Here is a 21,403-nt window from a genome sequence, read left to right as displayed (position 1 = left end):
GTTTTATTACTAAACAGACTTTTAACGATATTTATGAATTATATATATATGCTACAGTTTCTATGAATGGTAACTTATGTAAATGTTTTGAACTTAGAGAAGGGGATACTTTAGTTTAATTTAGCTATGGTGAAATTAATGTGTTGAAACTGAAACCTTTTCATCAAAGGACTTTTATAGATTAGGTACAATGTATGCAAGTTATAATTATATAATTGTAGCGCTATAAAAATAGTGATACGATATGATTGGGTTATATTAATAAAAGACGTGACAATCAGATAAGCTGAAAAATTGCTTTAATAATTTTTGGCAAAATAAAAAACTTACATAAACATTTCACCAACATGATAATGCTAATCTCTTGTATAAACTAAAAACATTCAGAGTCTGAAAAGACACAATGTTGTGCTTTATTACATACAGCACATTATTTAAATAGCTAGGTTTGTAAAAAGTACAAATAAATTACAATAAATCAGTAACATCTCTTAGAAAACATTTGGCTTTTTGGTCACTGCATTGCACATAAACATAGCAGAGTCAAAACTCAATGTGTTCATAATTACCAAACACTACTTTGCTTGCTATTTCATTAAACAACTAAAAGACACACCTTGCATTGGCTAGGCTCTTAAAAAATACAATCAGTTTAAAAAAAACAGTAAAATTCTCATTTAACATTAGTAAAAATGGGATCTGAATAAAAATGTTTGTGATTTGAGTTTCTCTAAATTAACATTTAAGGCAACTGAGTCAATGGATGGATTTTGCAGTGGTTAAGTTTGAGTCACAGTGATATTCCTGAAATGTACAGATGATCAGATATCCTCATCCTCAATAAACCGGAGGAGTCATTGGCATGGCGAGACCTCAATCGCGTTTTGACCCTATGTGACAGTACAGGGTCATGGACACAATCATCGCCGCTAGCTGAAAAATAAAACACACAAAACCTTCAGATTTTAGCAGTAAATTAATCTTTACAGTTAGTTTACAGTATGCATGTATTGAGCAAATGGTAACACTACAATAAAGTTTCATTTTACATCCCTATACATTGTTCAACTACATTACTTAGCAAGAACGAATTAATCTTACAGCATTAATAGGGATGAATGGATATATGTGCCTATAATCTGCATCGGCATGCATAAAAAACTTTGGAAATCAGGGCATATTACTGGGAATTAAAAAGAGAAAAATGCATCTAAACTCATACTGTGTGGTTATTTAGAATTTCGTAACAATGACAACAGAATTGCAGTTTGGTCGCTATGCATTTCTAGGATCCACAACATCAAAATTTGAAACAAGGAGTAAAAAGAAAAACTAGCGGTATCTATAGTATTGGTAGATGTCATTCTAAACAATTGAATATCTCTATTGGCACAGACATTTTGTATCGGTGCATATAATTAACACATTATGTTCATTAATAGTCCATTAGTACACTGTAAAAAAAAGGACTTAAAAGTTTAAGTGTAAACTTGGATTTACAACTTATTTTTTAAACTTTGTTTTTTTAAGTTACAGCAACCTAATACTAGTTAAGATAAAAAAAATAAAGTTGAAATGACTTGTAAATCCAAGTTTATACTTAAAAAAAAATTAATTGCAATATTGCAAAAAAGTCCAAAAAAGTTTTTATGGTGTACATTACATTTATTTTATATATAAATTTGATATATTTAAAATCAAATAAAGTCTTTGTGTATGTCTTTTAAAGTTTCATAAAACGGAGGTAGAGATTGTCTTATTTTTCCCATTGTGACATATATCTGAGTAAAACAACTTCCGAAATGAGAAAAAAAGTAGGGTGAGACTAGATTTGTCCATCGAGTACTGATTGGATTGTTTGAAGTTGGGTCATGTTGCTACTTGCTAATGGCTGCAATCTTTTCCCGGGGCCCACCCTCGCACCAATCCTCGTGACCGGAAGTACAGAGAGGTTTTTTAAGGAGTCGAGGAGATTTGCGTTTTTGATTAAAGATTATGAGTGCACATGAAATTTAAGATCACAAATAAGGCATTTTAAATCACAATATTGTATTCCATAAAAAATTAAGTTTTATTTTTAATTTCATGCCGACTTTAATGTCTGTTAACATTAGAAAATGCACAATAAATTGTTTAGTGTATTAGTATTAACTTACATTAACAAAGATTAATAAAGTGCTATAAAAAAGTATTGTTTGTTTATGTTAGCTAATGCATTTATACACTGTAAATTTTTTTAGCATTTTTAATTGAATCAACTAAATTCTTTGCTGCCTTAATTTTTTTAATTAAATGAACTCAGATTTACAAGTCAACTTACTATTATTTATCTTGACTAGAGATGAGTTGTTATAATTGATGAAATGAAGTTGACTTATTTCAACTATATTTTATAAGTTGTAGCAACTCATCTCTAGTCAAGATAAATAATAGTAAGTTAACTATTGTTGAGTTCAATTAATTAAAAAAATTAAGGCAGCAAATATTTTTTTACAGTGTAATATTAATAAATGAAATCTTGTTGTAAGGAGTTACCATGAAAATTAATGCATTACCCAAATTGTTCTTATGAGGGAAAATAGTATTCACAAATAATACAACGCATTACACGTTTTCTTCCAATCGAATCTCTTAGAGTAAGAGCAAAACCAATCCGACATTTTGTTTGTATTTTGTATAACTTAAAAATTTAATGTCAATAATCCCCACTAATTTTTTAAAAGCTAAACACAATGGTGGAAAGATAAAAATGCAGAATCGTACCTCAAGAGCAGCGATGCCCAATGCCACAGCTATAATAATGACAGCATTATCATCGACCAGCTTCTTCAGAGCTGGATAACAACCTGGAATATCCTAAAGCAAAAAACAGACAAATGTAAAATTCAAACAGCATACGAACATCAACAACTGAGTATTTCATGGACAATGACTCTTGGATAATATGAAGAGTACATTACATCATGCAGTATTTTAAAGTTTGTTATTGTGTGATGTCCTGAAGCATTACCACGCTAGAAGCCGTCGTCCCATTGCATGATGATGACCCACAGCACTGGGGTGGGTAAAAACCCGTCCCATTTACAAAAGGAGAACCTGTAAAATCTGTGTAGTTGTTGAATCCACAGCACTTGAGCTAGAGATACAGATTCAAGACAAAAGCCAATATAAGACCAATCGTAATGAAGTAATATCACTGAGCTACATATACAGGCAAAGAAAGAAAGCATTCTTATGAGCATTTGTATTTTGTTCAAATTATATATGCATTTTAAAAAATTTATATATTTTGCATTATCATTCTATTAAGAACAATGTCAAACACATGAAAAAGCTGAATCAGCCTGATCTCACGAGAAATCGTACATATTTTACTAGTTGGCTAATTCTTATGAAGTTAATCGGGTCAAAATCGTACGATTATCATTAAAAACGATAATGAAACCCCTAACCCCAACGTCAAATGGGTCAAGGGCAAATCATATAAAAAAGTCATACAAATTAGCAACCTCGTAAAATGAATTGCTATGAGATAGCGTTGGCTATTTTTAGCACAGTATTGGGTCAAAAAGGGACAAACCCAATCTGCTGGGTTATAATTTAACCTATACTGCCTGGGGTTGGTTTAACCCATTGTTGGGTCAAACATAAACATCTTCTGCATTAATTTGACCCAACGGCTGAGTTTGTACCTTTCTGTCCCAACGCAATGTTATAAATAACCCAACATTTTTAGAGTATACACTGTGAAAAAAAAAATGCAGCAAGAAGTTAAAGCGACCTGGTTATCCAAGTCAATTCAACCTCTTATTTAAAGTTTTGGCTTAAAAGGTTGATATAACTAAATAAATTCAAGTTGAAATTATTTAACTTAATTTTTTAACATAACATAACAACATGTGTTGATTAAAATGCTGAATATTTTTTACAGTGTACATAATAAATGCCATGCATAATAAAATTCTGTAATATTGATTATTTCTATATATTATTCACATTTTTATAAACAAAAACCGCCAATCGTTTCATCAATAAAAGTACCACAAACCGTTGTCATAGTTGAGTTCCACAATCCTGTGAGATCTTTGTTTGTGCCATAGTCTTTCTTGATGTTTTTCACAGCTTCCTCTCCAGCCTTTTGTATCAGGTCCTCTGCCTAAAAATATACAGATTAAATAAAACCAGCTTTGCTCACTACTGTATGTAAAAATGAGAATATACATCTTATATATAATTTATATTTACATTATCGACTCACCAGAGGTTTGAAGACAAGCAAAACAATCGCTCCAGCGACTTCAGCAATAAACACGATCAGAACAATGACAAAGAACTGAAGAAAGAAAACATAAATTATATATTTTATAACATGTACTATGTAAAAGTATAAATTAATGTTTACATGAGCTACTAATATAATGTGACGTGTAACGTGTAGGGAGGTGCGTAAGCTGGACAAGAGTTTGTTTGTAGAGCTGGATCATAAAACATTAAAACCACATATTTTGCTAAAGGCTGATTCACTACAGGTGTGTTATGATCATTGATATGATCTACAGGTGGAGATGATGTGACGTACCAGCAGCAACATACACCTGCTCTCTCGTACAGCCCCGCAGCAACCCAGGAAGCCCAGGATGAGGAGCACGGAGCCCACTGCGATCAAAAGATAGCCCACGTTCAGAACCTGACCCAGCTGACTGTCAGCTGCCGATATGCCCTGCAGAAAACTCAAGACAGATCCGTTGTCCACCTTCACCCAGATGCCCACGCCCAAAATAGCCGCTCCTGCCAGCTACAGCGAGAACACACAGTCGTAAACAAACATGACAAGCATCTTTATGTGGTTTACACAAAGTCAAAACAAAAATGATGGAGGTGGTCACAAAACAGATTAAATTGTGTCATATGTGGTTAAAGTGATAAATTGCACATGTGGTCACCGTGCTAGGACACATGGGAGAATTTGTTTATTAATGCGTGCGTCTTTTAATAAGAAAGTGAAAGTGACGTGATACTGGGAAGGTGACCTCTGCGTTAAACCCATCCAGTGAGTAGTTAACGCACCCACTTGTATGTTGTGAACACAAACACACATGGAGCAGATCACTATAGGACCCAGGGAGCAATTGGGGATTGATAAAGTGGGCATAAGGAGCCGCGCTCAAAGGCACCACGGTTGCAAACTGCCAACCATGGCACTTAAACCTTCAATCTGCCACGACTGCCCTGTTTCTATGATACAATGGCACATATAGGCTATCGTATATGAGACAAAAGAGGAATATACTCAGGTGTTTTGACTGGAGGAATGATTGTGATGTCTGCAACAATATGATTTGCATGCAACCCAGCTGTAACCCCATGAAAATTAGGTTTTGTTAATTTACTCGAGTCCTGAAATAGAATTTTAAACTGCAAAAATAATCTAAAGCGATCTCTTCTGTGGTTTGTCACAATACAAACAGGTCAGGTGTTTAAAATTGGGATGCAAACTATTAATTCATAGGACATTTACATTAACTGACATTTTTATCCAAAGCGACCTACGTATGAGGACATTTTGTCTTAAAAAAGTCAACAATAAACACAGTATACAAAGATTAAAAGAGAGGAATGCTTTGTTTTAATATAGTCAATAGTTAAACAATAAAGGATTAAGGATTATTCAAGAACACAAGGTGTGTCAATTGATCTTTTTTCCAAATATAGGATCAAACAAAAATGCATTTTACTTACAAAGATGATCCCATTGAAGAGAATCATCATTGTTTTCAAAAATCCAAAGCAGCCCATGTTTTAAAGTGGATGTGACACCTGAAAAAAAATAAGATTAAAACACTTTTATAAATATTTCCATTAATAAAGATCTTAATATTGAGATTTTGTCTCTTCCTAAAAACAAAATATCAGTTCCAAACACTGACAAGGAAATAGAAGGTGGTTTTTCCCTTGTAACTGATTTAACTAGAAATGTCATTAACTCCAAACCACCGGTCAGCGCTCCATCTACACTGACCCACTACCATAGAAACGAACTCAAAGTTAGTCACACAGGAACCAGTATGTTTAAATATTAAACATCAAATATTAAACACGCATTGTCACAGTGCCACTTAGCACCTGAAACTGTTTGCTCACTGTTGGACGAGTGTATTCGATCAGCCCTTACTGAACAAGGTCAAAGCAATTGTCATTTTATAGTCACTATCGCATGCCTCATGCGATAATAAACAATGAGATGGGACTGTAAGTTTGTTGGCCATGACATTTTATTGCGCAGATATTTCCAATATGAGGAAAGAATGGAAGTAAAAAACCTTTTAAGGAAGTTTATCACCTAATGATTTGAATAGCATGACTTCTCCTCTCGCATGCAAAACATGTCATATTGGGGTATGTTTGTATTGCAACTCCTGGTTTTAAAACGGACCAATAAACTATTTAACGTGTTTCCTTGTACAGATCTGAGAGAGTTTCGTAAGGAACAAAACCGGAAGCACAGCATTTTTTATTTACCTCATATTTAAAGTGTGTAATCTTTCCATAGATATTAAGGATTGTGCTACATCATACTGACAAGAGATGAGTTACAGTAAATGAAGTTGACTTGTTTTAAATATATAAGTTATAAAAAAAAATCTTAAGTCAAGATAAATAACAGGAAGTTAAAATGACTTGTAAATACAAGTTGAATAAACTAAAATCTTTAACAATGCATACAAACGTACGGAAAATAAAATTGTTATAAAATTGGGAATATTTTTGGATCTATAACAAATAAAAGTCATGACATTTATAAAGTATAAAATAAGTGTTTTTATTAAGTATGTATTAATTCGTCTTAAGTTGAGGTAAGAACATGGTAAAATATTGAAAAATGGTGGTGTTTTCCTTTAAACTCATGTCACTTAAAATATGCTTTTATTAAAGTGAAACAAAAAATTTCGAGCACAGTGAAACTCGTGTGCTAGAAAACATTTAGGTTAAGATCATTCACACACAATCTATGAATAAACCTATGCTGGGTTGTGTTACCAAACCATGGGTTGAAACAACCCAACACATGTTTTCTTCAGGAAAACATTGAATACAAGTTTGGGATAACATGAGACGAATTACATATTGGGTTATGGGTCAACACGTAAGGCAACACCTGTTAGCACAGTTTCATAAAAGCCTCTGGAATAGAGCAATATCAATGCTTTACTGCTCCATGTGAGCACATATATACATTAAACGTCACATCCGCAGTGTATGTTTAGAGTTTACGCAGGGTTAACATGAAGACGCTGTATATTTAGGTCAGGCTGGGGTCACTGATTGTCGATAGATTAAGTTATAGATAACCATTCAGACCATCAATAGGGGACTATTGATGTATTACGTTTCGCAATTACAGACTTCTGGGTCTTTGGTTGTTCAGTTTGAGTCTCAGCAATGGACAAAGGCTATGATGTCACAAGATTTGATTAAAAATTCTTCAGCGGTTGTAAAAAGTGACATTTGTGGTCATCCATTTCGTTTTGGGAACTGCGATAAGGTTTTACGAGTCGTCTCAGTCAGTTTACAACTTAGAAAAGGTTGTTAATGGAAATTTTGTTTTTATAAGTGTACCTACATGTGTGTATTTTGTATAATTGGTTCATGTAGTTTCTCCGGTGTGATGTGACTAATAAAATTATCTTTAGGATCAGAGTGTGTTTTTACCAACTGAGGGTCAAAAGTCAGGCCAAGGTTTAAGTGTCTGCTGATTTGTCACATGATGGTAACGGTTAAAGGAACTCATAATCTAAAAACTTTCCAACTTTCATAAACTTATTACTCAGGTCCCTGTGATGTCATAATAAACAAGCTTGTTAACAAAGGTTTTTAATGCAAATATGAGTCATTATACTGAATAAAAGATTCAATAGATTTAGCCTGCATGTGGCAATAGGCCACACAAGTTTTCCTATACCTGCCTGGAAATCATTCATTGGAGAATGTTAATGTTTACTCTGTTTTGTCTGTTTAATCTGAAACTCTATACTTAACTAACATATCAGGTTTCCTAGTTTTGTCATCATCAAAAACGGCCACAGAACAATTGGCTTTGTTCGTTTAGTAATAAGTCTCTGACGTATTTTAAAGGAAAGGGTACTGAATCATGTCTGGTCACAGCCGATAACAGTCGATTCACTTCATGTGATATATTAGTATTAGTGTATTTTTAAACTATCATCAACAGTTTGAGTTGATCTAATATGCATTAACCCCTTCCTTTCCATGGCAGGAAAACTTTTATATGTTTATATGTTGATGTTTTTTTACCAGATTTCAACGTAACATTCACTAAGTCTGCCAGATTTATGGTGAACAATCATAAAATCCTTAATTTTCTAGATTTATAGGGTTGGAAATTATTTAATAATTATTTGTTTTAGGAATGCACAATACAAATATTTTTGTTACAATACACTTTTACATTTTTTTGAAGACATTACAGTATTACTGGCAGCTGTTTGCCAGTAACTTACAGTAGATTTACATTTGTTATTTACCGGCAACAGATTATTCGAAGTTAAATGAACGTTAAACAACATTAACAAGTCTTGATCTTTACAGAATTAAACTAAAATAACACCATCATGCAAAGCATTCTGGGAACCAAAATCTGAGGGAAATTGACAGAAAAAGGTTTTATCAGGATATCTGGTTCCCAAAATGCTTTGCATGAGGCTGGTAGTTTTGCTTTTTACTCATCGTTTTTCTCATCAATTCTTACACTCTAAAATATACAAAGTACAGAGTGTACAAACTGCAATTTTTTTGTCATTGTTACCCAAATCAAAATAATATGATATGTTCTGATACATCTTTCCGCCACTTTTTATTGCCAGGATATAATCTGCCCTGATCACCAGCCATTTTTAAACAATTGGTCAATGTCAGATAGTGTAAAATTTTGCATTTATCTGTCGATACTGGTTGTGGGTCAATATATTGGTGCATCATATATCTACTACGATTAATATATTTGTGCATCCTCATAAGCTTAAAGTTTGTTTATAACTATTGAATACTACATATATTTATATCAATATATCTTGGGTATCTGCATTGTTCACGAGACAATACAGAATTTCTTGCATGCTTTACCAGGGCTGGGGCGATATATCGGGTGCGATTGTCACGCGGAGCGGCACTTACTCCCACTGAGCAAAAGTATGTCCAAAAGACGTCTTTTCAACATCTTTGTCGGACGTTGAAAAGACGTCCCCATCAGGGTGCAGAATGAAAGGTTTTCCGACGTCTTTTTCTGACGTCTTTTGGACGTCCAATAAAGACGTTGAAAAGACGTCCCCATCAGGGTGCAGAATGAAAGGTTTTCCGACGTCTTTTTCTGACGTCTTTTGGACGTCCAATAAAGACGTTGAAAAGACGTCCCCATCAGGGTGCAGAATGAAAGGTTTTCCGACGTCTTTTTCTGACGTCTTTTGGACGTCCAATAATGACATCCATAGGACGTCTTTTTAAGGTCCAAATTTAGTTGAAATGTGGTCATTGTGGACATATTTTCAACGTCTTATAACGTCAACTGCAGACTCATTTTAGACATCATTTAGCTAAATAAAGACTCACACTTTGCACTCCATTAAACGTATTTATTCAAAACTTATTTTGTATAAATGTGGTTGTGTGTTTGTGTGTGTTCAAATGCATAAAAGCTAAATACAACAAATAAAAACAATACAATTATAACATTTAAAAACAACATAAATAAACAATATATATACTTTAAAAAAAAATTTAAAAAGTGCATCTATTCAAAAAGTAATGTTAAAAAAATTTTTTATTGTGTACCCCTCCCTTTCTTGATGGTGCACGTTTAAGATGGTCTTAAGCATGTTTTCTTATCAGCTGCTCCGTTGCATCTTTACTCCATTACTCCACCTGTAAAAATGGAAAGACAAAAAATATAAATATGCAAAAGCAGCCTGTAGTCATACACCAAGTACACATACATGTTATAAGAAAACAGCAAGGTTTAAATCCTTTGTACACCCTTACTTCATAGCTTTTGCAGCACTGTACCAACTGTCCTCTAGGTGTAAATTTTCACCTCATGATTTATCATCTTTAACAATTTCCCTGTATTTTTACAGTACTGGCAGCACGTCTATTTCTTGTTTATTTTTAGTGTATTTTACTGTAATGCCTATATTGACAGATTAATTTTTTTACTTATTACAGTAATTACAAATAATATTACATACTATATAGCTAATTTAGATATAAATCTATAGTTATTAATATTGTAAAACGCTATTCTTGACATGACATTATGAATTAAAAGGCAATTCAAGCCATGTTTGTATTAAAAATATTTTTTTTGAATCATTTCATTGAAACAAAAAATATTTAAAACATTTTAAACATTAAGTAAAGAGCCAGTAAGATGACAATTTTAAGCGTCCTATCACTGTTTATTAGTCCCGGACAACAGGTTTAAACGCATGCAAGGTCAAAACACACTGTAATTTTCTCAAAATATACATTTAAAATTAACCCATTTCTCAGAGATCCCCCAACTATTCGTGTGAAGCCATTCAACGACTTAGTCTGCTTACACCCCACCTTTCAGTAGCCTACACTGCTTTGATTGGACAACTGACAGAGTCTCCGCGCAGACCACAGATCAGTGGCACAGACCAACAATAGTGCAACATGTATTGACCTAGTGCTAACATGATTTACTGAGAAGACATTATCGACATTAGGGATGCAGCGATTATAGATTTTGATGGTGCGGTTATAGTCTGATAAATAATCACGGTTTTACGGTTATTAAGAATTCATTTCTTTTACAACATTAATGTATAAAATCACATGAATAAATTTTTTAACAATTGCTAAATTCTTCTGTATTTTCAGTTTGTGTATTTTTCTACAATTCTTGGACAAATGATAATAATAATAACTTAGCTGGCTTTGACTTAAACATTATAGGTGTCTTTTGAAACCTATAGGCTATTCATTTTAATGATCTTTTGAATAAATGTAATTTTACATTTGGACTGAATAAATGTATATTATTTTGGTTTGTTTGAAGTAAAACGAATTCATTAAGTCGTTCTCAAAACGAATAATAACACAGGGTCATCCTGGACCAGGTACTGCGAGTCATTTTGACAGGTGTAGCTTTATATTACACAAAAATAAAATATAAATATTAGGGGTGGCAAGATTAACATGTTAACTCAAGCTATTCATTAATTAATCATAAACGCGTTAAAAGAATTCAACCTAAGGAAATGCAGTCAGACCACCAGGAGCCCCGCCCAAGGTTTGATCCACGAGCAGGAGGTTTTTAATGCTGTACAGACATGGAGTGTGGCTCTTTCACGTACTCATGTAGGTGCGCGCACGCACGCACGCACGCACGCACACACACACACACTCACACACACACACAAACCAGATGCACGAACAACCAAGAGACACGTCACGCGGCCACATATTCTTTTGAACGCGGAGCTTTGTCATACAGTGCATCATGATGCATGCGCCTCTTGGTGGTTCGTGGATCTGGTTTGTCTGTGCGTGCCTGAAACAAAAACACGCAGTGTAGTGAAAACTTTACGGTTACTTAACCCTGACATTTTAAAGTGCGGTTAATAGTGAAACCGGTTAATCGCTGCATCCCTAATCGACATTAATACACATCATTCATCATTAATCCAAGCAATAAAAACGACAACAAAAACTAACATTTTACACCCATTTAAGCATTTATGTTAGCTAACCGGGTCATATCAAAACCTAAGTGAGCATGCGCTAGCCGCTTGCTAACGTGACTCTCTGACAGTATATATGGGCAGTTTCCCGGACCAGGGTTGGCTTAATCCAGGACTAGGCCTTAGTTTAATTTGGAAATATAACTAGTTTTAACAAACATGCCTTAATAAAAACATTACCTGTGTGCATTTTGAGGTAAAACAAAGGGCACTGATGTATTTTAAGATACGTCAGTGCAAGATGTTTTCAGTTTGGAGAGCTCTTAAAAGTGTTTAAGTCTAGGACTAGTCTAATCCCTGTCCGGAAAACCGCCCCATAGAGTTTAAACAACTCCATCATTCATCATTAATCCAAGCAGTAAAAACAACGATAGAAACTAACAATTTTACACTCATTTAAGCATTTATGTAAACTAACCGTGTCATAGCAAAACAATAAGTGAGCATGCGTTAACTGCTTGCTAACGTGACTCTCTGACAGTATATTAAGAGTTTAAACAACTCCATCATTCATCATTAATCCAAGCAGTAAAAACGACGATAGAAACTAACAATTTTACACTCATTTAAGCATTTATGTAAACTAACCGGGTCATAGCAAAACAATAAGTGAGCATGCGTTAACTGCTTGCTAACATGACTCTCCGAGTTTAAACAACGAAGCAATAAAAACGATGATAGACATTTTACACTCATTTAAGCAAGTATGTAGCTATACTCATACTTACAGGTTGTGGTTAGGAGACGCATGTTGTTTCAAATAAAGTGGGTACTGAACAATCTTTCATTGCCAAACGTCTAAGTTAATAAATCCCTCTGTGAAAAATTTATTTTAACTAGAGGTCAACCGATATGTGTTTTTCAGAGCCAATGCCGATACCGATTATTACTGATCAAGTAGACCGACAACTGATATTCTGAACTGATATGGCTGGTGTAAAAATGAAAATTAATGTCAAAATTAAGACTCAGGGTCTGACAAAAACTCTCAATGCTTTGAAACATTTTTAATTCTTCTGACTCTAAGAAATGTTAATTATAACAATCATATTAATAATAACAACATTTGAGCGTTTAAACGTTCATTTTCCTCACAGCTGCTCTTGTCTGCGTTCAGCCGCCGCACGCACACACAGCAGCCTGTCATCAGTGCAAGTGAACAGAGCGATCTCTCTCACGTCTTAAAGCTACAGTATCATAATTCATCTCTCAATACAATCACTCTCTGCTCTTGACTAAGGAACTGTTATACTTCATACGAATGTGTGTATATTTAATACATACAGTAAAGACTGTGAAGTGTTTTATTTTCAGTACTCTTAGGAGACAAACGTTTTTAAAGAGATATTAAATAACTCTTTGGAGAAGAGTGCTAATTTATTTGATTCTCTATTAAAACAATAATATACCCAATTACTGTAAGTAATATAACAAAGGCAACATCTGTGGTATTACGTTATCTAGAAAAAAATGTAACAGTTACAGTCATCAAATAGCTTGCATATCAGCTAAAAAAATTGGAATTGGTATCGGCCGATCGCGAAGATAAAAGATCGGTAATTTGTATTGGCTGCAAAAATCCTGATCGGAGCATCCCTAATCATATGGATATAATGATTAACTAAACAATTTGTATTATGTAATAGGTGTAATTAATTTAATTGCCTTCATAGCTTCATTCTGTATGTTTTTAAAAAGACTACAAATGTTTTCATAAAACTATAACATTAATACCATATCATAGGCACAATTAGTTGGTTCAACAGCCTATTCCTTAAGTATATACAGTTGCAATCAGAAATATTCAACCCCCAAAGAGTTTTAAGGATTTATAAATAAAAATCTTTTCAAAGTGCGGGATTCTGCTTTGGATGAGTTTTTATGAGTTAAGTGAGGCATAAAATCAAAACAGAAAATGTTTGATGTAGTATTTGTGTGTAATAGTATATTTTGTTAAGATAGCCATGTCACAATTATTCAACCCCTATATAATATTGTTATTTTTAAAGCTTTCTGACAGTTTTTATGGCCTGAAGTGCAGCTGAAACCTCATTAAGCCTTTAGGAACTCTATAACGATCCATTTTGCTTCAGCTGTGATGCATATATAAACTCCAACCATCAAGGTCTTCAAGGTGAGTTGCAATCATGGGAAAGACAAAGGAGCTTCCACAAAAGCTAAGAGAGGAGATTATTTCATCACATCTGAAGGGCCTTGGGTATAAGAAGATTTCCAAAATATTTAACATTCCAAGAGATTTTTATTATTTTTTTATCAACATCACTATAATGTTTTTTGAGGTGAGGGGGTTGAATATTTCTGATTGCAACTGTATGTCCTCAAAACAGGCATTTAAGCATACCCGTGTGTATATGAACATTTCTGTGTAATAAATAAGTCGCAAAAAATAACTTGATCTGTTACTTGTTGCAAGCAGGCGGCTGTGTGCGCGTGCATAAGAGCACACTGAGTGAAGACCAAAGTGGTCAAGTTCTTTATGCTTTAAAGTGGCTTGTATTTTTAAAATGACATGACTTACATTGACGTGCAAATGCCAGCTCGGTCAACTGCCTGAAACGCGTGCTAAACTCTTGTATTGCAGTGTCAACTCACAGAGCGAAATCATTGCAAAGCAGCTCGAGTTAGCAAGCGCTTTCTGCGGTGTCTTCAGCCTCCTGCGCTGATTGGCCGGACTCATGACTCCCAACAAATCAGATGGGCGAGGGGCAGGCATTGCTGTAGGCAACTGAATAGAGTGCCCTGTTCCGTGTTCCGACGGCTCTCACTAAATCCATGGCTGCGTCAGAGCCGAAATAGTGCATTTCAAATCAAATTACATTATCGGCAAATAGGCTTTTAAAATGTCCGATGTTGATAGTCGGCAAAATGCTTAATATCGACGTCTATAATCGGCCAGATTGATAATCGATCGACCCCTAATTTTAACCACAGATTCTTCACAGCCAAACATTTAGTATACCCTCCTTGAAAATGTCTCCTTTGGTAGTGAAAACAGCACAAACTGAAAACACAGCATGATGTTTACACACTAACTAGCTTTGGGCAGGTCATAGTTTTCGTTTCTCCCGCAGGCAAGGCTGTAGGCGGAGATTAGTATCTCGTGTGACGTGGAAGTGTTCGTGTGACGTGGAAAATGTCAGGCAGGAGAATCAGTCCATATAACGACTCGTTTCAGTGAGTAAGAGTCGACCTACTTTAGAAGCCAATAACTTGTATTAAAGTTTTTGGTTCAACTACTTTGCACATTGTTTACATTGATGGGCAGCTACATGACACACTGCAATACAGGTCAGTTTCGATTTTGGATCTGTGTGGCTCTTCAATAATAACTGAATGATGACTATGTATATCAGGGTTCCCCAAATCTTATCCTGGAGTTAAGGAACACTACAGAGTTTACGTCCAACCCTAATCAAACTTACCCACCTGTGATTTTCTAGTGATCATGAAGACCTTGATTAGCTTGCTCAGGCGTGTTTGATCAGCGTTGGAGCTAAACTCTGCAGTCCTCCGGCCCTCCAGGGTAAGATTTGGGGAACCCTGATGTATATATAACATCTGTAAAAAAACTCTACTTGTGTGTTTGTGTGTGCTTAAGAAAGTATGTATGTTTGTTCTCTAGAACCGGGGATTTGTACATGTATATTATTTTCACATTAATATTGGATGCATTTCTTTTTTCGACAAATTAAACTATAAAAAAATTGTAACTTGTCTTATTCACATTGTAGGGTCATTTAGACCCAGAGGATCAAAAACAGTAAATCTTTTAAACACCTTCAGAAAAACCAAATCAAGCCCAGATTTTTGTATTCAAATTTAGACTATTTAGGAAGTCAGGGTTGAGACGAATGGCACTGAAAACAAAAAAAAAATGACTAACCTTAAAACCAGGAATTACTGGAGGCAGTGGAGGACGAGGTAAAATCTAATATATTAAAGAAAGAACATTAATATGTTATTTGCAATTGTTGACACACAATATTACAGTACAGTCATTACCAAGTGTTGAGAATTATGTTATTATTAAAGTCAAACTCCAAGAATGTCACAGGCAGTTATATAATATCTTAGGATGCCAATAATCAAGACAAGCAAATTAAAAGTTATTACATGCGTGTGTATAGATATGCAGTCTTAAACATGGGACATTATGGGGTGGTTTCCCAGACAGGGATTAGCTTAAGCTAAGACTAGGCCTTAGTTTAATTAGGAAATATAACTAGTTTCAACAAACATTCCTTACTAAAAACATTACGGCGTGGTTTCCCGGACAGGGATTAGATTAGTCCTCCTAGACTAAAATAAATATAAGAGCTGTCCAAACTGAAAACAACTTGCACTGATATATCTTAAAATACATTAGTGTCCTTTGTTTAGCCTCAAAATGGACACCAGTAATGTTTTTAGTAAGGCATGTTTGTTGAAAACTAGTTATAATTCCTAATTATACTAAGGCCTAATCCCGGCATAAAATAATACCCGTTCGGGAAACCACCCCTACTTGTGTGCATTTTGAACCAAAGCAAAGAGCACTGATGTGTTTTAAGATGTCACTGCAAGTTGTTTTCAGTTTGGACAGCTCTGTCTAATCCCTGTTCGGGAAACCGCCCCTATAAATAACAAAGAATCAACCAATCAAAATGATTCGTAGGCTACATAGTTCTGAAAGGTTCAGATGTTCATAGTGCTTTTCAGCATCCTTGCATGTTAACATACAGGCAATTATTGTTGTGCATTTAACGTTAAAAGTTAGCCTATACGATCTCTAGCTCTTACTCACACACCTGTTTATAAGGAGTATAATACAGGTATATTATTATTAATAATATAAATAGATAAAATCAGACATTGTTGAATTTATTAATAACGAATTAGATATTTGTATTATCCCAAAACTATCTAAATATACACTGTAAATGTGCATTTTGCATGTGGTGAGGGGCATAGCTGTATATGTAAACGAGTTATGTTGTCATTTTACTATTGTGATTCTGTAGCTGCTGGGGTTTAATTGCTAGCTATAGTAGGCTATAGTGCAATAACTGTGGTAGTTAAAGAACTAAATGCTGATCAAATTGAATCAAAATGTTGATTAAATGTTTTGGGCATTTTTTGTGCCTTTGGGTGGGTTTTGGACAGTTTTTGGGGTAGAAACCATCAATTCTATCTGGCAACACTGCATTTGAGCTTAGCTGGTGACTGATATATTCCTGTGGGTAGAGGTTAGGAAAAAACACCTCTAATATTGACATCATTCAACCAGGAAGTAGAGGACTGTAGTACAAACCGGCAGGTCACTGAAGGCTTTGAAAGGTGAATTGTATTAGAGAAAATATACCTTTATCATTTTGCAGGTATTATTTATGCTCTAACAGCAACATTAAATGCTAACTAAAGTTTGGAATATGGGATCCGGAAAACGGGACCTTTACATGGAATTGAACAAAATGGTTAATTAAAAAGATCTTAAATTACCTTAGGAAAACTGGCACTACTGAAGGAAAACCGGCACTATTGAAACATAATTGAAAAAGAGCAAGATATTACAAACGTCAGCATATATTAAAATGTATTTTGTTTTCTTTGAGGTTAATCAAAACAAATACTTACTGTACAAAGATGCTTGGTCAAATGGCTCTGAAAAGAGCCTTTGGAGTGTATGTAGGTCATGTTTACAAAAACAGAAAGGAGAAAAAGAAGTCAAATATATTGCAAATGCCTTTGTAAATTAATATGCATTCAGTATTCATTCATCTTTATTGACTAAACAGTATGTTAAGAACATGACAGAAAAGACAATTATTCTATTTTGTTTAAATTCCAAGGTTAATAAAGGCTCTTAATTTTATGAATAGATTGCAAGGCAAAGGGGGTCATTATCAAGTTATCATGTTAGTTTCCTTACTTAATCACTTCTTTGTCTGGCTGTCTACTACAGTGCCTGTGCGCTTGTATTGAACGGAGCTCTTTGATTGACAGGTGAACTTTTACCATAGAAGCCCACTTTCAAGCATGTCACTTAGACAAAATCATTAAAAATGCATTCAAATGGTTAATATTATAAAAGGACGGATGTCATTTTTTGTGTGGGAAGAAAAAGTCATTTTTACGACCGTGTATTTAGTTTCACATGGCTGTTATTAAGGAACGAGTCCCCCTCGGACTGAAAGAGATAATAGAGTTCCCCAAGACGGTCTAAAATAACTCACTGAAAAATATTAAATACGCGAACATATTAACAGTCAGTTAATAACAACTAACCAAGGCATCAGTTCGTTAATAACAACTAACCAAGTCTAAAAATAGCCTACGGAACGTTATCCTCCGCGGTGTCAAATTCTGTCATCAGTTTATCGAAAACAATTCTCGAAAAACTCGACGTTTTCTAACAAAAATATTTTTGACAATAAAATAAGTACACAAAACAAAATAAACACACACTGTTTGGAATGGATAAACATAACTTACCTGTTCACAGCAGGTTGTGTCCGTTGAGTACGTTTACGCTGGCGATGCTTAATTACGTCTGTTGATCACGTGCAAAAAAAGATCACGCGCCACCTCGCCACCTAAGCTTTTACACACCCTTGTGGTTAAACTTAAAATTGCAATGTTGATTATTTTTGTAAATCACACTTGAATTTGGTTTAATTTGCAAATTACACAAAAGAAATGCAGTAGATTTTGGCACGCGTTGTGAATTCATTCATAAAAATATAACATATTTTATCACCTTAAAGAATTTTCACAAAAAAAAAACGTCATGTTACATTGTTTTGAATCAGAACTCATTTGTCGTTTTTATTGCATAAGTTTTTATATTTTTTTTCTGAACCTGTTTTGAACGTCTAAATGACGTCCAAGAACGGACCCTCAAATATTGAACTGCATATCAACGTCCAAAAGACGTCGTAGTCAGACGTCCAAATACTGTACTGGATCTGCACGTCGTTTAGACGTGCAGATTAGGTGCAGATTAGGTTCTGGACCGACCGACCCGATATGGACATAATCTGAACGTCCTTTGGACGTCTCATGTTTGTTGGGCTAGGCAGAGCTGTCGTCCTTTTACAAGCTAGGCAATATCGCATTCATTATCGTGATCGATTCCGCGATAACGATGGCGATATAGCTCGCTTGTCACGATGGCAATTTACTACTTATCACGAAACCGGCTTTACTGATGAGATGCGCATGACAATCCCATCCGATATATCGCCCGCACTACAATGATGTAAAATATACATCTGAAAACAGTCATCATAAAGTATCTCACTGTATATTAAAGTACCAGGGAAAGTCTATCTGATCCCATCACTGTTGTCTCAATGGAGATTGAAACAACAGATTTGTTTCTGACGACGCAGAGATTCAGGAGTTTCAATTTCAACGATGATCAGAATTCAGTCAGAAACGGATGTACTGTTATGTACTGTTATTATCAAGCTTCACCTCGCAAAAACAATGACTCAGGATGACAAACCCTATCATCAAAACAACACCGGTTTTTCTCGTGGGATCTCATTTTGATTTAACAATCTTACACTCTCGCTATCAACAGGATAGAGAGTAACCACAATAGATTCATGTGGTTATGAATTACAGAGCACAAATACACATTTTAAAAAATAAGACTTATTATAACTCTTTATGCTACACATTTGGTTTTAAACCTGCCACATTAAAACGATTTATGAAAGATGGCACATGCATAGGTTCACAATACAGATTCACTAGTAGTATATTTAAAAAGCAGACAGTCTTACCTTAACTAAACTGCAGGAGGTAAATTCAGAGGGTGAGCACTGATCAGAGCACTTATGAGTGCCTCGTGTTTGTCTGTTTCCCTGAATACAGGTTAGTTTTGAGGGGAGGGGTGAGCAGGTGGGAATTATATACCACTCCCTCTCTCTCTCTCTCTCTCTCTCTCTCTCTCTCTCTCTCTCTCTCTCTCTCTCTCTCTCTCTCTCTCTCTCTCTCTCTCTCTCTCTCTCTCTCTCTCATGAGAAAAGGACAAGTGGAACATAACCGCGACCGGGAAATACCCAAATGTTTATACTTTTGTAACTATTTTATATTGTAAATATCCTCTGATTTTTTTATTTTATTTAACTTTATTTGCAATAGTACTTCATCCATCACTTAACACATTAGCTTAATTCCACCTTAATGTTTGTTAATATTGTGTTTTTGTATGTTTCTTGTTTTAAATGAAGACAAACTATATATTGTCGGAAAGGTCTAAGAATGTTGTTTCAAATTTCAAAACCGTTTAGCAGTAATAATAATGGAGTGACTGTAATTTATTAATTTGTGACAAGAGTATGAAGCAAACCTCACAGCAAACCAACACAACCTCTTTTTTTATATATAATTTTATGTACGAAATAATACTACATTGCATTATTTTTATTTATTACAATACATTTAAAGTTCTCTTTTGGCTAGAAACGAGGTGTTAGATGTCTTTCAGTCTGGTTTTCGGGCAGTACTGAATCAGCTTTACTGCGAGTCTCAAATGATCTATTACTCATTGCAGATTCAGGTAATGCTGAGGCTCTAATTATGTTGGATCTTAGTGGTGATGGTTTTCCTCATATTTAAGGGGCGTTCAATTTGTGTCAGGCTTGGGGATTTTTCCTCCGGGTCAGTTTCTCTTGATTGTGGAGTACCTCAGGGTTCAATTCTGGGTCCTATTCTTTTTTTCTCTATTTTTGTTGCCTTTAGGCCAAATTTTTAAGAAATATGGTATATTTTATCACCTATATGCCAACAACATTCAGATTTACTTACTGATTGGAGCTGGAGGATCAAGCCCTAGTTTATCCCTGGTTGCTTGTTTAAAGGAGGTGACTAGTTGGTTAGAGCAAAACTGTCTGCAGTTAAATGCAAGCAAGTCTGAAGTCATGGTGTTTGGGATGAAGAAGGACGATAATGGTTTAACCGATTTTCTAGGTATATGGGAAACATATGTTCAGCCTAAAATAAGAAATTTAGGTGTAATTTTTGACTCTGCCCTTATGTTTCCATCAGATTAAAAATGTGGGAAAAAAGTTTTTTTTTAGTTAAGGAATATTGCGAAACTAAAATCTTTTTTGTCTGTTCCTCATCTGGAAACAGTGATTCACGCATTAATTTCCTCACGCTTTGATTACTGTAATGCTTTATATATAGGCATTAGTCAATCTCTTATTTCAAAATTGCAGCTGGTTCAAAACGCTGCAGCGAGGCTCCTTACTGGTACTAAGAAAAGGGAGCATATTACACCAGTTTTGAAAAGGCGTCATTGGCTCCCTGTGAAATATCGGATACAGTATAAGGTTTTGTTATATGTTTACAAAGCTGTTCACGAGTTGGCCCCGGAATATATCAAGGATTTGGTGCTTAAGAACTTTAATTGTTTATTGCTCTATGTTCCAAGAATTCATCTTAGGACGAAAGGGAATCGAGCTTTTTCAGTCGTTGGCCCTAGACTGTGGAATGCTCTGCCTCCTGATATCAGATCTGCACCGTCAGTTGATGTTTTTAAAATTCTGTTTCTTTTAATTCTTGATTCTCTATTGTATATTGTGTTCTTGTATGTTTTTCTTGTTTTTAGA

At 34.8% G+C, this 21,403-nt stretch overlaps 1 protein-coding gene across 1 annotated transcript; it reads right to left on the bottom strand.

Annotated features, from left to right (window-relative positions):
• Positions 1 to 282: 282 nt before the first annotated feature.
• tspan34b (tetraspanin 34b) lies at positions 283 to 19,691 on the bottom strand. The gene is made up of 8 exons (XM_065253094.1): positions 19,571 to 19,691; positions 5,740 to 5,817; positions 4,580 to 4,795; positions 4,259 to 4,333; positions 4,049 to 4,156; positions 3,011 to 3,136; positions 2,764 to 2,856; positions 283 to 933 (listed from the first exon to the last, which is right to left on the bottom strand). The coding sequence occupies exons 2-8, from the start codon at positions 5,794 to 5,796 to the stop codon at positions 874 to 876; spliced, it is 735 nt and encodes a 244-aa protein (XP_065109166.1). The 5' UTR covers positions 5,797 to 5,817; positions 19,571 to 19,691; the 3' UTR covers positions 283 to 873.
• Positions 19,692 to 21,403: the final 1,712 nt, after the last annotated feature.

Source organism: Paramisgurnus dabryanus, chromosome 3 (genome assembly GCF_030506205.2).
Source record: "Paramisgurnus dabryanus chromosome 3, PD_genome_1.1, whole genome shotgun sequence".
In the NCBI taxonomy this organism is placed as follows: Eukaryota; Metazoa; Chordata; class Actinopteri; order Cypriniformes; family Cobitidae; genus Paramisgurnus; species Paramisgurnus dabryanus.
The sequence above is the reverse complement of the archived record's forward strand: the minus strand, read 5'-3'. Positions and strand labels throughout refer to the sequence as shown.